The 15391-nt window shown below is 45.0% G+C and overlaps 3 protein-coding genes across 3 annotated transcripts; 2 read left to right on the top strand and 1 right to left on the bottom strand.

Moving 5' to 3' along the window:
* Positions 1 to 2269: 2269 nt before the first annotated feature.
* On the top strand, positions 2270 to 3590 carry F5147DRAFT_658824 (uncharacterized protein; the record flags this gene model as incomplete). The annotated part of the gene is made up of 5 exons (XM_041434501.1): positions 2270 to 2554; positions 2609 to 2873; positions 2903 to 3038; positions 3246 to 3330; positions 3435 to 3590. 5 exons carry the CDS (start codon positions 2270 to 2272, stop codon positions 3588 to 3590), a joined length of 927 nt encoding a protein of 308 aa, XP_041285406.1.
* A 2405-nt stretch (positions 3591 to 5995) lies between these two features.
* On the top strand, positions 5996 to 8820 carry F5147DRAFT_748483 (uncharacterized protein; the record flags this gene model as incomplete). Its single annotated transcript, XM_041440071.1, has 8 exons — positions 5996 to 6009; positions 7539 to 7682; positions 7804 to 7843; positions 7960 to 8084; positions 8131 to 8261; positions 8424 to 8440; positions 8497 to 8642; positions 8694 to 8820. 8 exons carry the CDS (start codon positions 5996 to 5998, stop codon positions 8818 to 8820), a joined length of 744 nt encoding a protein of 247 aa, XP_041285405.1.
* Positions 8821 to 11530: 2710 nt separating this feature from the next.
* Positions 11531 to 15389, bottom strand: F5147DRAFT_658820 (uncharacterized protein; the record flags this gene model as incomplete). The annotated part of the gene is made up of 22 exons (XM_041434500.1): positions 11531 to 11721; positions 12027 to 12074; positions 12139 to 12219; positions 12517 to 12551; positions 12635 to 12773; positions 12857 to 13021; positions 13086 to 13113; positions 13142 to 13199; positions 13259 to 13406; positions 13568 to 13613; positions 13652 to 13663; positions 13688 to 13805; positions 13892 to 13968; positions 14046 to 14145; positions 14447 to 14556; positions 14612 to 14699; positions 14747 to 14775; positions 14847 to 14909; positions 14989 to 15050; positions 15098 to 15200; positions 15305 to 15329; positions 15370 to 15389. The coding sequence occupies 22 exons, from the start codon at positions 15387 to 15389 to the stop codon at positions 11531 to 11533; spliced, it is 1746 nt and encodes a 581-aa protein (XP_041285404.1).
* Positions 15390 to 15391: the final 2 nt, after the last annotated feature.

Here is a 15391-nt window from a genome sequence, read left to right as displayed (position 1 = left end):
AAATTACATATCATAGTAGCTCAAAAATCAATGAATTTACCAAGTACTCCCGCTGATAAGTTAGGACTGTGTGAAAGACATGTACATAATTTATACTAGATGATGGCAGGTCTTCGTACTATCCGCACCTTGTCTTCAATCTTGTCAGCTTTGCTCTCCTGAGCATCTATTCTTGGACACCACTAGTAATTCAGTGCTACACCCACTTATGTGCAAAGGCATGTGTGGGGGATGGATACCACTCAATAGGAGGAGGCGATTGCCGCATTGGAGGGAGATCATCGATCAGGCGCGGTGTTTTGTCCATCCCACAACAAGTTACTACTAGGAGCACCGTGATATTTTCAACTGGCAGTTTAGCGTATGGTATAATACGATTTCTGTCCCAGTTGAGTGTATTCTACATCTCTTGTTAGTAGTTACCGATTGCAGAGTTAAAAAACAAGTTTGTCTGTCAGGATCCATCTGCAGTCCACAACTTCCTTTCTGCACATTTTGCAGATAATTCCAACCTCATCCCCACGATACTTGTCATACAAGAATGTTGGCATCCGCCACACAGCTTGCATGTGCCTATGCACACTTACTAGTCTTGCAGTTTCTATTATCCGCACAGACATCGTGGATAGCAAAATTGGAATGGAACTCTTTGCATTATTTAAGAAGGAAGACGAGTATAATGCAGCTTTGAATACTATCGCATGCAACTTGGTGAACAATTTCTCACCGCTGAAGCTGATGTGTCTGACATTTCTTTCAAAGGCCGATTCTGAGCAATTCACTTCTCAGAAAAGATTGGAACAAGGACTCCTTCTGTGATTGGTGCAATTACTTGCTTCTGACAACATGGATATGAGGGTTGGTGCTTTGTGGGCAATGAGGAATACCATCCAGAAAAAGCAATTCCAGTGGCACAAGACAGACTAATGACGCATCTATGCTGGCCCCAGCTTGTCATGTCCGTTTCAACCTCTGTGCTGTCGATGGACTATCTTAAGCATCTGTTCCACAGGTTGTGTAACGATTCCAATCCTGAAATCCCAAAAAAACTTGAAGCCATGAACATTTATTCGAATCTATCGATAAGGAGACTCTTGCCATCTGTATTAGTGCTTCTGCCCTACAATTCTCCAACAAGGATCTGACCCGGGTCATGTAATTCTCAACCTGATCCTGCTTAGCAATTTTCACTAACACAGTAGGTGAACAGACCGCATACTAGTTTTTGGGCTACGGCATCTGCAGTCCATAGCTTTTTTTCTGCACATTTCTACTTAAATTCATATCCCAAGTCTCCTTGCCAGATGGTTCGTGCATGACCGGCAAATACTATTACCAGCAGCTGTACCAATACTCATGACTCACCAGGGATTGGGGCAGGGGGCACAGGTCTAGAAAGTTGCATGCCTCAGGTCTGGCGAGCCTTTTGAATACCGGATTCCCAAAATAGGACAACCCACGGTCCCTTTGTTCCTATCGAGAATTGGTAGTTCATTGGTCCAAGGGCCGACTAGCATACAGTACTATGTGTGTTCTGGTGTTGGCCATCTGTATGCAACTGTATGCCCCTCTGAAGGTAAGCAGGTCATTTAACCCGATTGTTTCATTTTCTGAGGGGCGATGCACTGCAATCAAATCAGGTTTTCATAGCTGGTGAGGTCATTTTGATGCCCTGCCATCAAACAACATCAAACAATCGCTTAACAGTACAAATCCCATTTGAATGAGAATCTTGAGATTGTCAATTCAGCACACTTGTACATAATTACAACCGTTTCATGATGTCGCCCTCCTGTCTTCCACCGTTCAATTCCTCAGCCATTTGTATTGGCATGTCCGAACTCTCAAATATACTCACTGGTCCTCAATGGCTTGATTTCTACATAAGACTCATACCAATGGAGACAGCCAGTTCATCTTTTTGAAACATCAATTTGCATGTTCTGAAGGTTTTCGATGCAGGTCTGGACTGAATTATATTTGCTTTACTTCTTGTTGAAAGGCCGAGTTTATCTTGGTGATATTTGGCAAGTAGTTGGGGAACATTTATTGGAGGCGCAGAGGGAGGAATCATTGTGAAGTACTATTGGGGATAGTACAATGTGTGGGGTCATAGAGCGAGCTTTCATGGAAGAGAAGAGTAATAGATGTCAACTGGAAGTATCTCTGTGCAGCCAGGCTATCGATTGCGTGCAGCAGTGACGGATCATGTGTAAGATTCATTTACTTTAGCATGTGAATGAGTGATCTAACATCTTACTACCTAGCAATGTATGGTGTTGCAGCTCCAATCGCGCACAATTTCAGCCCTCTCTCAGCAATCCTGAGATGCATTGCTAGACCTGCTCCTCCCTATTCAACAGCTGCAGTAGCCTATTTGACAGCTGTGAAAAAGAAGTGCGAAGGTTGGCTCAGGACACAACATGTCGACCTCACCCCAGCTAAAAGGCTTCCATTATTCAAATGTCAATTGTACCCGAACGCTTTGACTTCTTCAGTTATTCACCAATTTACCGTTATGCACCTAGAATGTCGAACCTTGGTCATAGTGAATGTCAGTATTATCATTGATATGTTCTGCCTGGCTGTGCTCACTGTCTCATTTAAGCCCATTGACCCCTCATTCTGCCTGTTGAGCACATGGGTCCCTCCTGGCATTCAAGATGCGTTGAATGAGGCACGCAAAGCAGAGCTATGCGCTCAGGCTGGACTGATGGCAATGTACCTTGATATTGATGGTTACAATTCTCACCAGTGCAATACCAGTTCGGAACTACTTTACTTGCAGGCAAGGATGAATCAGGCCAAAGCTGAGGTGGAAGTTTATGAACTGGCCATCGAAAACGCGCCTGCATCCAACTTCTCTGACAATGGTAGGTGTAATCGCTCGTATTCTCTTCAGGTATTGATACCCCTGCAGCTTTGTCATCATCATTACCATGTCCAAATCCTCCGCCACTTCTACCCGAGGATGTCTGTCACTACAAGGAGTACATCAATGCCAAATCATTGGACGATAGCTCTTCTGAACATTTATGGTAATGGCCCTTACAGTCTTAGTCAGGATTTCAGTGCCAGGCTGGGCACATGTATCTTTATATGCTTGTGTATGTATCACCTACCTTGTAAAATCATGTGTAGACCTTAACATCACGCAACAATGAATTAGGCTCTCCAGTAACTACTCAGTTCTGCGATGGCATGCGGTTGAATCTATGCATCAGGCCTAATCACTCACACACTAGCTATTTGCCAATTTTCATCAATATGAAAGCCGCACCAGAGAGGACAAGTATCAAGATCGAAAACATCAAGTATATTGGGCAACATGTATGTTTCTGCTTCATGTCTGCTTGGTGGGTTTTGCTGCTCATCTGGAGGTTCAGGTTTTTGTATCACATGTCCGTTCTGCAAGGATAAATCGATATTCAAAGTCAACTTCCTGTGGAGAATTGACCAAGGCTCTTGTACTGCCGGGCACGTTAGAGACCAATATCCTACGCCAACCCACACACCATCTTGTGAAGTATCGCGGGGGACACGGTCACAATGTTCATTGGAACAACATATTTCAATGGGCGTGTCAATAGCCTGAGGTTAATAGATTCGATGAAGAACATGGCGGACGGAAGAGGGTTACACTTTTATGTGCAAAGGCTTTCATCCCCGATCTGCAGGAAGCCCTATCAATATCCTCATATTTTTAGTCAGCTCACATCTTAGAAAAGTGTCTACTAGTAGTACAAAACTTCCGTGCTAGTTAGTACTAGTACTACTAGTAGTGCGCCAATAAATTCTTCATAGCCAAAAGAGGTAATAGCAAGTGATTGGTAATGCACAAAGATGAGTCCGAGTCGGAGTCAGCCCGGATCATACACACAACCACGACGCAACAACCGCTTGATGAGCTGGAAAAACATGGTACGCTGGATTGTTTTGACGTGCACAGTTATATTGAAGTCGACTGTCATACTATAGGTAGGAAGCTCTCAACAACAGGTGGCCAAGTTGCTTGGGTGTGGTATTGGTATCTGGCCGACGCAACTTCCACGGTACGCTGAAGTAGTAATGCTGTGAGTACCCTTTAGACTATAGCTAATACTTCAATTATCAGTTGAATAACATTTTCTGCATATCACAAGTGCAGACAATGGATATGAAGATAGCTTGGTCCATATAAAGGAAATCGATGACCCCCGGTAGGTCGCCTTTGTTACTCGAAGGTCTCAATTCAATGCTATCAACAGGCCCACAACATACGGGAATTGGCAGGAGCTGGTTCACCCGTTAGGTGGTACTTACTATTATCACAATGCAAAGGTGAGTGTTTCCCGGTTGTATAAATGATGTGTTCACATGATGTACATTTAGAATGTGTTTACACAGATGAACCTTAGATGTTACCTGGATCTACACAGTCTCGAGGATTTTATTGATGCATCGCGAGCCACAATGAACGAAGATGGGTGGCCACTGGTCATTCTCCCAACAATCTTCATGGGAGAAGAACGATTTCAATACTATTATGTGGTCCCTGACCAGCACATCATTGCTTGGCTAGAACATTTGAATGGCGAATTACTATTCAGAGAATATATCCAGCCAAGCGAATGGAGACATAAGAGTATGTTACATTTAGCTTTTCTTCCTCTTTCTCAAGTTTGATTTTGACTACACAGGACTCGAACTCGAGGCTCAATATTGGTGAGTGGTTGCCCTAGGATGTTATCCTGGTTGACCGAGCATTCTCACTACTCGGCAGGAAACACTTTGAATTTTTTCCGCATCAGTTCTGAATGGAAGGCTCACAAGTGAGACGCATACGAAGAGAAGTTGTCTGCTATATCGGAGGTAAGTCCTATACCGCTGCAGCGACTGCCAGAATCATCTGAGAAAAAAAACAGAAGCCACAACCTTAGGTCAATCCTCTGCCGCTTCAATGTTCTGGACTCTTGACCAGATGAACCAGATTGCTACACATTTGGCTACTATCGGTATGTGCTCATGTCTCCTATGTATACCGTTGTAATACTCGAGGAACAGAAAGCCTTGCCGACAATGAGGTCATAGAGGAAACTGGTGTCGTGTTCTGTTGTACATGAACCTAAAGCTGCTTTCGGATACTGATTTCCCTTCTGACAGGCAGAATATTGTATATCATACGTATGTCATTTTCTCATAATCAGATGACATTGTTTTACAAAATCACATAGGGCACCACCAGTTTCTGAATCGCCACAATCAACCTGAAGCCCGGCTTATTCGAAGCCATGCAGTGAAGGAGAAGCATAGGCCGTGTAAACTCCTTGTTTTTATGGGTAATACTGCAGCTATGATGCTGTGCATGCCAATCACAATTGGTCGCATCAGGAGTACCTCTGTTGATGGTATCTTCAACGGGGTGGAAGTGAACTCATTTATCGACGATTTCAGCAGTCAAGCGAAAAGTCAAGTCACTCTGGTAAGTACCATGCGAATGAGAATACCTCCCAACTTATGTTTGCTCTGACAGGCAGGAGTCTCTATGGCCATGGACATCATCATTCTTGCTATTCCAGGCCTAGGTGCGACAGAGACCTCCCAAACTCTGTGTTCCTGTTCTTTACTTTTAGGTGTCAGCTGTATTTTCGCGGGCACGATGGTGCAGCACTTTGGCGAGAGAATGAGATCTATGGACTTCGTGGTATGATTTCTATTATCTTTCTGTAGCATAAACCTAACCTTACTAACCTTACAGTCATATTATTTGTGACAAAAGACGAAGATGTTTATTGCTATTACAGGCATACCAACTTCTTTTTGCGTACTAAGGTAAATAAACTCTGATTATGATTACTTGTGTCTCACAGAATTACTGGCAGTGTGACGGGTTCCATTCTCGGATTTCTCTCAGGTGTCGCCACAGACTTCAAGCCATCCGCACCATTAATGATTGCATCCCTCATTATGCTTGGTGTTGTGATAGCTTCGTTACTTATTTTGGTGCTTGCCAGTTATGGCCCAGGGCCGGCAAGGGTGCGACCCCAGTGATATCCTTGTCTGGATATTCTGAAGGACGTTTTCCTGAGCGGAGTGTCGTAAATCTAGAGTGGAATATACTTCGATGGGCAAATGTACTTGTACGTGCTGTACAAGCACTCTCGTCCAGTAGTTAACGACTGCAGCTTTCTCCCAGTCAAATATATTCAGACGCAACCTATTTTCCTGATGATGGATAGCCTACTTACCCAGGCGTCATTTGGTCAGCATCTTCCAGCAATAAAATGGACATAAAGAAACCACGGCTGTACCATATTTCTATACTAGCGATGGGCCTCCTGCTTATTTTCTTCAGAGCACAGATGTTTCTTTTTATTATCATACTTTTACATCACCATGACAAGGACAAACGACACTAGAATGATGGGGTCACCGACGTGCTCTGCGCTGTGACGAAGTTTTCATGGTAATGCTATGGTCGGTGTTCTCCCGTTATGTCTTCAAACTCGTCATCATTATCATCTGAGTAAGCCAATCAGTTTATTCGAGGAAAGACTGCCTTTGACATACTTTGGATGGGAGAAGGGGCGTCCCATTCAATCTGACGAGAAGAATATGTGTTAATTCCAGCCAGCGCATATTCCTCCAAGATTCTCGCTCGATAATGTTCCTCCAACCAATGCAATCTGTATATCTGGTACTGTGCTTGAAGTCTTGAGCAGCCCAATTCTGTGAGTCGCAGTTGCCCCTTCAGCTTATCTATGGACTCTTCTTCATGCCTCTCATGGTTGTGCTCTGGCAGATGAATGGGAGCCTTCTCGTTCTCTGTTGAAGACGCGTCCTTCTCGACTTCCACCTTTCTGGTACATAATAAACTTCGCAAATCAACAATAATGGTGTCCACGCACCCTACGCCAGCAAGCCCTGCATGTTCACTCCTTTGATCGGCATTGCTTCCTATTTTGATTCTAAGGAACAGAGTTAGCAAGCACTGTTCCAAGTAGGTTCAATTGGATTTACTGGAGATTCAGAGTAATTATGTTCCCAGACAGATTGAAGGTCTGAGTTTGACGTAAGGATTGTTGCATCTTTAGGTTCGAACTTAGGCGGCCGTGTTCTCTAGTTGCAATATGCAAGAAAATGTAATGTCAAGGGAGCTTTTATCAAGCGCATTAATTTGCTGACACCTTTTGAAGGCATGAGGTTCATTGAATCATTCCCATTGATTTGATGAAAGTTCGTTTGGTCCCGGTGGGCCATCTGTTACTGGGCCCCTGCTGGCCACTAGCGCCACAGCCAGCGGTACGCCCTCTGCCTGCATTATCAGGTATGCCCTCTGCCTGAAATCCCACGACTCAGTGCTGAAGATAAAAAGCTGAGTCCCACCCCTATGAAACCCAAACTATCTTTTGCTCCTCACTAGCTCTCATGACAACTGAAAATACCAATTCCAGCATCCCGAGCAAACGTGCTACGTCAGCCCTCCAAATGGGCCCCCGCAAGAAAGCATAAGTTCCTACTGTTGAGGACAGATTTAGCAGACTCATCCTGTCGCCCAGCTCTTCATCAGATCCTCTTATATCGCACGGGCGCCACTTTGGTCGAACGGTGTTTGCGCTCTGCAACTATCCCTCTCTACTTACCAATGGCATCCTCAGACTGGAACAAATGAAAGAAATTCCTCTGGAAGATTTCTGCACTGAGTGAAAAGACTTTATCTTTATCTGCTAGCATGTGAACTGACTCGTTTGGTAGAGAATGATGAGAGCATCGCGTCTTTGAACAGCTCTTAGACTCATATCCTGGCCTATTAGAATGACTTAGGAATGGTTCCGAAGAGGAAATTTTGCACGTTGGAGAACTAGTACATTGTTTTCTACATCACCAGAGTTCATGCTTACAATTTTCAAGATTGGCAAGGGTGCATCAGGCGCGAGAGGTGACGACACCAAATCATTGAAGTCTGCAATACTCAATTAGATTTCCCTGAAAGGAGCTGCAATTCAGCCTCCTTTACATAGGAACTCAAAGATCAATTGTGGATTCAACCACAAACTTACCGGGTCACTACTTTGCCCCGCTGGGTTGGACTGGCACGACGCAGAGTATGCTTTCATTTTCCCACATCCGCAATCCTGACAAACCGAACAGGACGAGAGAGAATCTCTGCAGTGGTGAAATCATGGTCTGTGGAGACCAATGGCCTGTTTTCCTATATGCCAACCATACCTATGATGCTGAAGACCTGTGGTGTGGTCTCCTAAGGAGTCGCTTGCTGACATGTGTAAGCGGGCACTCATTTACACACAGTCCTTCACTATATTACTTTCAGGCTTACAAGCATGTCTTCACATCCCCAAGCTCGGTTGACAAAGATCCAAAAGCCACGTGATCGGGGAATGCGCACCTCCATGGCATGAACTGCATCACCATCGCCTCTATAGCTTATATTGCTACACAGGTTCGTCAACACCATATCTTTGTAGCTCGATGGTATTGATGTATGCACAACTGAAGGTCCGATTTGCTTTAAGCTCGTCCTCCGTGTTTTCACAAACCAATACATCTACAGACTCAGAGATGTTTTACCACAGCCTCCTCGACCTTTTCAAGGACCCGGATGAATCTAAAGAAGTTGACGAGCTACTAATGTGGTGGAATTGGTATTGTTGTGACCCTTCACCATTTCGCCGAGCTTATTACTATGTATTCAGTCAGGTCTTCCCTACTTCTTCTGCCGCCAAGCGGCCTATCAGCGCCAACAGTGCCTTGTTGAAAACTCAACTCAAACGCCTTGCGACTAAAAACACTGCAGCTTTAAATGTTGTAGCCTCTACGTAGTCTTCATTCAAGTGCTTTATATGTAGCAAATACAAATACAACCTAATGCCAGCATATTTTTGTTCTCACAACCAAGCTAACGCGCAGAAGCAATCACCTGAGAAAAGGCAGCTTGGTCACAGCCTACACTGAAAGGCCTTATCTGGCGCCGGCGTTTATAGAGGGTCTGTGGGAAATATATTAACTAACTTACCTTGCAACCGATGATCACACCTCGGCGGTTGCTGCAGTATGGTAACACAATATCATTACTCCCCCCCTTAGGCCAAAGGGAGCTCAAACCAACACAGTCTACCCTTGGAAGATATGGCCTGGTGCCAGCATTCATGGTGAGTTTGTGGTAAGTGCATGAATTCACTCACCTTGCAACTGATGATCACACCTCAGCAGGCGCTGGAGTATGGCATCGCAAGATAATTGCTGCGCACCCTTGGGCCGAAGCCAGCTCAAACCGACACAACCTACCCTTGGAAGATATGACCTAGCGCTGGCATTTATGGAGAGTTCATAAGTGATACATTGACTTGCTCACCTTGCAACTGATGATCATACCTTAGCAGGCACTGGTGTATGGCACTGCGATAGTCATCAGGAACCCTGGATTTTCCATGATTTGGCTGAGTTGTCTGATAGCAGGCCCACCAGGCAAATCAAACAAAGCAGCTCATCAGATTTTGTCTGATTTCATACATGTGTTATCTGAAATCAGACCAATCAGTTCCATCAGACAGTCAGAACATCAAATTGTTCAGACATGCATTTCATCTAAACTATCATGCTGATCAGACACCTCAGCTGATCAGATTGACAGATGGTCAGAAATCTCAGCTCATCATGGCTCACATGAAAATAAAAAATAAAAATAAAAAATGCACCTAGCCAGGTTTGAACTCTCAACATCCATGTGCACACAAGGTCACATGATAACATGCACACTTCGAGTGCAGCATAACCACTAGGCTATGAGACCACATATACTTCTAAGTTATAAATCATATATATACCATATTTACTGGACTTGTGAAATATTTCACAACTTTGTTATTTTCGTTCCATGTCTTAATGAAAGTTGTAGTCCTAGTGGAGACAAGTCTATGGCTAGTCTTGGCTTGTCAATTGGTAGTTGTTTGAGCAAGATATAAGCAAAATAAAAATGAAACATTGGCAAATTTGTTAAAAAATGCAAAAATTAGAAGTGAATAAAATCCTTGCATGTCTTAATGAAAGTTGTAGTCCTAGTTGAAATGAGTCTACGGCTAGTCTCACCTTGTTAATTGGTAGTCATTTGAACAAGATATAAGCACAATGAAAATGAAACATCGGCAAATTTGTCAAAATGCAAAAATAAAAGTCAGTAAAATCCTTATGTGTCTTAATGAAAGTTGTAGTCCTAGTTGAAATGAGTCTATGATTAGTCTTACCTTGCCAATTGGTAGTCATGTCAGACCCTATTATTATGTAGGAATTATATGGTCTGAGAGACACCCTCCTCCAGGAGGCTGCTCCCTAGTTTTATAGGGCTGAGTAGATCTCCCCCGAGAGGATAAATGCCGACCCTCGTGGCAGAGGGTGAGGGTAGCCTCCTGGTATGTTCCTGGAGAGCCTCAACGTAGCACCTTCTCCAGATGCTCACCACTTGTTCTGCGATGTTGATGAGTATGATAGTGGATGTGTTGTAGAGCCTCTTGAATCTATATGTTTTCCATACTTCTGTATTCCGCTTTGAATGCTTTATTTTATTTTTCTCTCCCATTCTTATTGCACAAACAAGTTATTCAGACGCAACAGCATGCATTGACTAATACAACAACAAGAACAAGGTAATCAACGACAGTAAAGTCAGATGCGGAGGCTCGAAAGGTACATGGTGATATACAATATATGTGGCGGATGGACTAAACACAATGGATACAGCCAAACGCACCAGTCACAAATGAGGCTCGTGAGCTTAAGGCGCTTGTCCACCACTGTCCAGGATTAGGATACTCACGCCCATGTCCATGTTGATATATCCCCCCAACACCATAATACACGCCGCTCACCGGGTGCCAATAATCCTCATGGTATCCATCATAACCATCATGAGGGTGGAGGAACGCTGTGGCAGGTTGCGTGGATTGACAGAGACTTCTGCTGGGTCAAGATTATGGATATGCCAATGGGAATGCACCAGGAGGGGACTTGAAGGTGATGACTGTAGATAGAGCTTGAGGATCGTGACACTGATACGAAGGTAATGTGAAGGAACTCGCCTTCAGGTCTCATATATCGGCGTTTTGAGCGACGAGGCATGATATTGCGATGGAGCAAATTGATGAGATTCGAAGATGGGCTCAGTGGCATGGGTGGAATCAGTGAGAAGGGAGGACGTACTAGGTAAGGATATGGGGACCATAGATAGAGTTCAGCTGAGAGGGAGGGATCGCGGGCTGTTCTGATGGCGATAGTCTGCAAGAAGCATGCTCGATTTGTGGTATATGAGTCAGGGAGGGAAACATACCTTTGGATGAGGAGAGTGTTGATGTGGCAGTGAGTAACTTCGCATTTGCTGTCATGAAGCGGTCTTAGTAGCAATAACGATAAAGAAAGGAAATGTTTGCTTTATTAAGCAGATAGTTTTTTGGGTGGAAGCCCCGAAGGGGCAACCCAGCCCTGATGGCGGCCCCAACCTGTGCGAGAGAGAGCTGAGGTGAGCTGCGATTCCCAGGTGTTAGGAGTGAGAGTGACGCAGCAAAGTGAACCTCGGATCCCAAATATTAGAAGCCCCAGAGTGATGCTTCGAGGTGAGGAAAGCGCTGTTGGAAAGAAGAGATAGTAGCTTGAGGGCGTCCGCGTGAGCGATGTAGCGGGCATCTGCGTGAGCGATGTTGCAGGCATCCGTGTGAGGAAGATTGCGGGCATCTGCATGAGCAAAAGTGCAGGCATCTGCATGAGCAAAAAAGCGGGCATCCGCATGAGAGAATATGTGGGTGTCCGTGTGAGCAAGGTGCGGGGAAGAGCAATGGGAGGGATAAAGTAAAAACCAGTATGCAGGGCAGTCTACTTCACCTTGCAGTGAGTAAGCAGAAGTCAATAGGATTCGTCACTGAATCGACCTATAAAATTGGTGAATTGCTTTATGTACGGGGTGAGAGGTCTAGCTGGCAGGACTTACCCCCACTCCATTCGCATAGAGGCATAATATATTCAGTGCAAGGCTGACGTACTTTGATAAAGAACACTCAAACAGCAGATGGACCTGACTGAGGACAGTGCTGAGTGCCCGACAAAGAATATATCAGTTCCCCATCTAGAGTCAAGTCTACATGCGCAACGTACCTAAATAGTATCGAGACCCTGGTCCTTTGCGAGCGCATGAATGAAAGAGCATACTAATCCTTGCTAAGCCAGCTGCAGAACCTGCCGGTGAGTGCAGAGAGGTACAAGAGGGTGCAAGGTGACAGGCAGTGCTAGAGAATGAATGCGGGAGGGTGTGGGCAGCTTAGCTCTATGATAGTTGTCAATAGAAAGAAGAAAAGAAAGCAATGAAAAACTTACGAGCCAGGAAGAGAGTATGAGAGGTCTCGCAACAAAACAACAAGCACGGACACAGTTGAATGAGAGCATCGACATGCTGTGATCGCTGTATTACATGAGTGGGATCGGCCATGGCACCATCAGCATCGGGAAAGGAGCCCACAAGATGACATCACACACCATAATTGGACGCTAAGCGAAAAGAGCCGGGATTTCTGCCATGGAAGACAAAGCACCAAAGAAGAGAGCACAGAGGAGAGGTTATGCCAATACACAATTTTGGAAGCAAGATACGCACAAGAACAGGACACCACCACGATAAAAGTAACCAGGGGTTGCATCAGGCAGCTTGAAGAACATGGTACCCATAATGATAGACTGGAAGATTTGCACACTGATGCAAAGTTGTTGGTCAGTGATTGATGAACCATTATTGTCTGTACACATACACAAGGTTGATGGCTACAGTGCCCCAATCTCCTTCGATACTCTGCATGCGACGCACCATGACGTCTCTAACCTCTATATGAAGGAGCCATGTTGGCGTGCTCCATCACGACACTGTCTGTATGCATCCTTGCAATTGGGCTTCCTGATGTTATGGGAGCAGTAGTGCTCAATGGAGTCATGGGAGGCAGTGCATCGAGGTCCTTCACACAATTGGCAAGCATCGGGGTCCATAGCCCTGGCGAGACTCATGGATTTGCACATTAGATAGGTTGTCTCAATCCAGATGAACATAGACTTACCCAGTGTTGGTGTTAGCATGTTGGAGGGCTGTTAGAACGCAGGTGATGCAGGTTACCACCAGAGGGTGTGGTTGTGCGTGGTTGCCAAGCATGTCATCCAGACCATGACAGCGGCTGTAGATGAAGCCTGCATGAACAGAAATGAATACACATAGACAGATTTAAAAACTTACCTAGACCAATCGGTGTGCTTTGCGGGCACATCATAGATGAGAACGTGCTCATCATTGAAATTGAGCAGGGGAATGATAGGGTCAAAGGATGCTGGGACTTGATCAACATCTTGGAGCTGAAGCGCTGAAGTGCTGAAGCCTGCTTGATCTGAGAATCCAATACACAAGATCATGTGATGCGACACGACATGTGAATCCAATGCGAATCCGACGTGAATCATATGTCTGAGATCAGTTTGAGAAGGCACTAGGTACTACCTGTGCCTACCTTAAGCCTCTCACAAGCATCTCACGAGCCTCCTGAGGTACTCTTGAGAGGCTTAAGCAGCCAATCAAGTGACGAATAAAAGTCCGACTAAAACATAAAACATTGATTGTTGACCCAGCACTCACCACAAAAACATCCTAGATCAGAACATAGTCACCCACTAGAAACACTTGCGCATGCAATATCGCAGACACAAAGGATTTGCGGTCATGCACACTTGTAGCAGGGTAATCAACAGGTATCGGCCGTTGAAGATTGTGCAGCGCGCTAGTCAGTTTGCTTGATGAAAGAACAATAAAATATCAGATTGTGTTAACAAGGAATAAATCCAGACTTGCGCAGAAAACATCCCATTTATATCTGACCACATCTTACACCGTACGAATGTAACAAGATGTAGAGACTGCTCAATACTCCCGATATCTTGCACAGCGTTGCACATCTGAACAACATTATTAACGAAAGCACTTAGCTTTTTGTATTCTGACATCAATAATGTGGAAACTGGGGATGGCGTACCGCGCAACTGCACCAATGCTCCTTCACTAAGAAATAATTGTTTGTATCCATGGAAGGCAGGTAGAATTGGTAGATCGTACACCCGCACGGTTTCAAGTTCCTTCAGGATGCGATGCATAGTTTCAATATCCTCAAGGAGGGTGGGACTAGCTTCTGATTTTGATGGAGAAAGAGATGAGATGAACTCGTGTAAGAGGTAAGTCATCTCATCGCACCAGAGCAGACATAAGTGTCTTGAAGGCGTTCAGGGAAGAAGATATGTGAGAATAATACTGCTCGAGGATAGGAAGTAGAACATGAAATAAGGAACCGTGTGCAATGGACAAAAGAGGGAATGGGAGAGTAGCGATCTGTTTCACCTTCAAGGGGGGCGCAGCGACCGCACAACATTTCCTGCACACCAAATCTCCTGGTCGTAGATCTCCTTCAGCTCTTTGGTAAGATCTTGGTGGTATGTCGAGCTGTTGAATTCGAAAGACTTGTGGGTTTCTGTGCCGTTTTGCAGTGCCCTCTGTGCGAGCAGTCACAATCCGAGAGCATCGCAGGAAGATCCTTGATCCATGCACCAAATTGCTTGGTGGTAGCGGGCATGTGTCCTGCAGGGATGGGTTAGTATACATGAGACAAGTCATGTACTTGATGCGGTTCACGAGGCTACAAAATAGCTGGTCAATGTTGTGTGGTGGAGAGGTTTAACTTACAAAAGCACCCCATCCTCATCAATCTGTTGCTAGTTTCCCATGCGCTCTGCTAGGCCAAAGGCGAGTAGCGTGATCTGTGCCATGATGTAGATGGACATACCAACTGACAGGTGCCGGACCACTGGACTTTAGAGATTTCCACTTTCTTGAAGCAGGCCCAGAGCTTGAATTGGGAGTTTCAGTATGTAGTTGATGGGAAAGGGAAAAGGACTTAGTGGGTGAACACTGAACAATGAACATACAAGTAACATGTCAGGCACGGTACGAGGTCTGCATTTGGTAAGCGAGCCATCATCCTTGAACCCTATACAGAGGCTCAATGAAATCTTCGAGGAATGCAAGGTGACTCACAGCCTGAGAGGAGGTCCGGAATATGATGCAGAGGGTCCCGGGAGGGTAGGGAGGGTCGAGGGAGGCACTGTGGGAGGGTCGAGGGAGGCGCTGTGGGAGGATTCTGGAGGATTTTGAAGGAAGGAAGGTGTGGCTATAATTAGAACATCGGCGAGCCTGGGTCTCTTAGACCTATTAATCCTAACATAATAACACCGTCTCACAGACCTGTAATACTACCGAAAAGTGCTGCCTGAGGTGAGAGTTTGTGAGTAATATATTCACTCGCTCACCTTGCAATTGATGACCACATCT

The sequence above is a fragment of the Suillus discolor genome (assembly GCF_016758755.1).
Source record: "Suillus discolor strain FC423 chromosome Unknown F5147scaffold_126, whole genome shotgun sequence".
Classification (NCBI taxonomy): Eukaryota; Fungi; Basidiomycota; class Agaricomycetes; order Boletales; family Suillaceae; genus Suillus; species Suillus discolor.
This window is presented reverse-complemented; position numbering and strand designations above follow the sequence as displayed.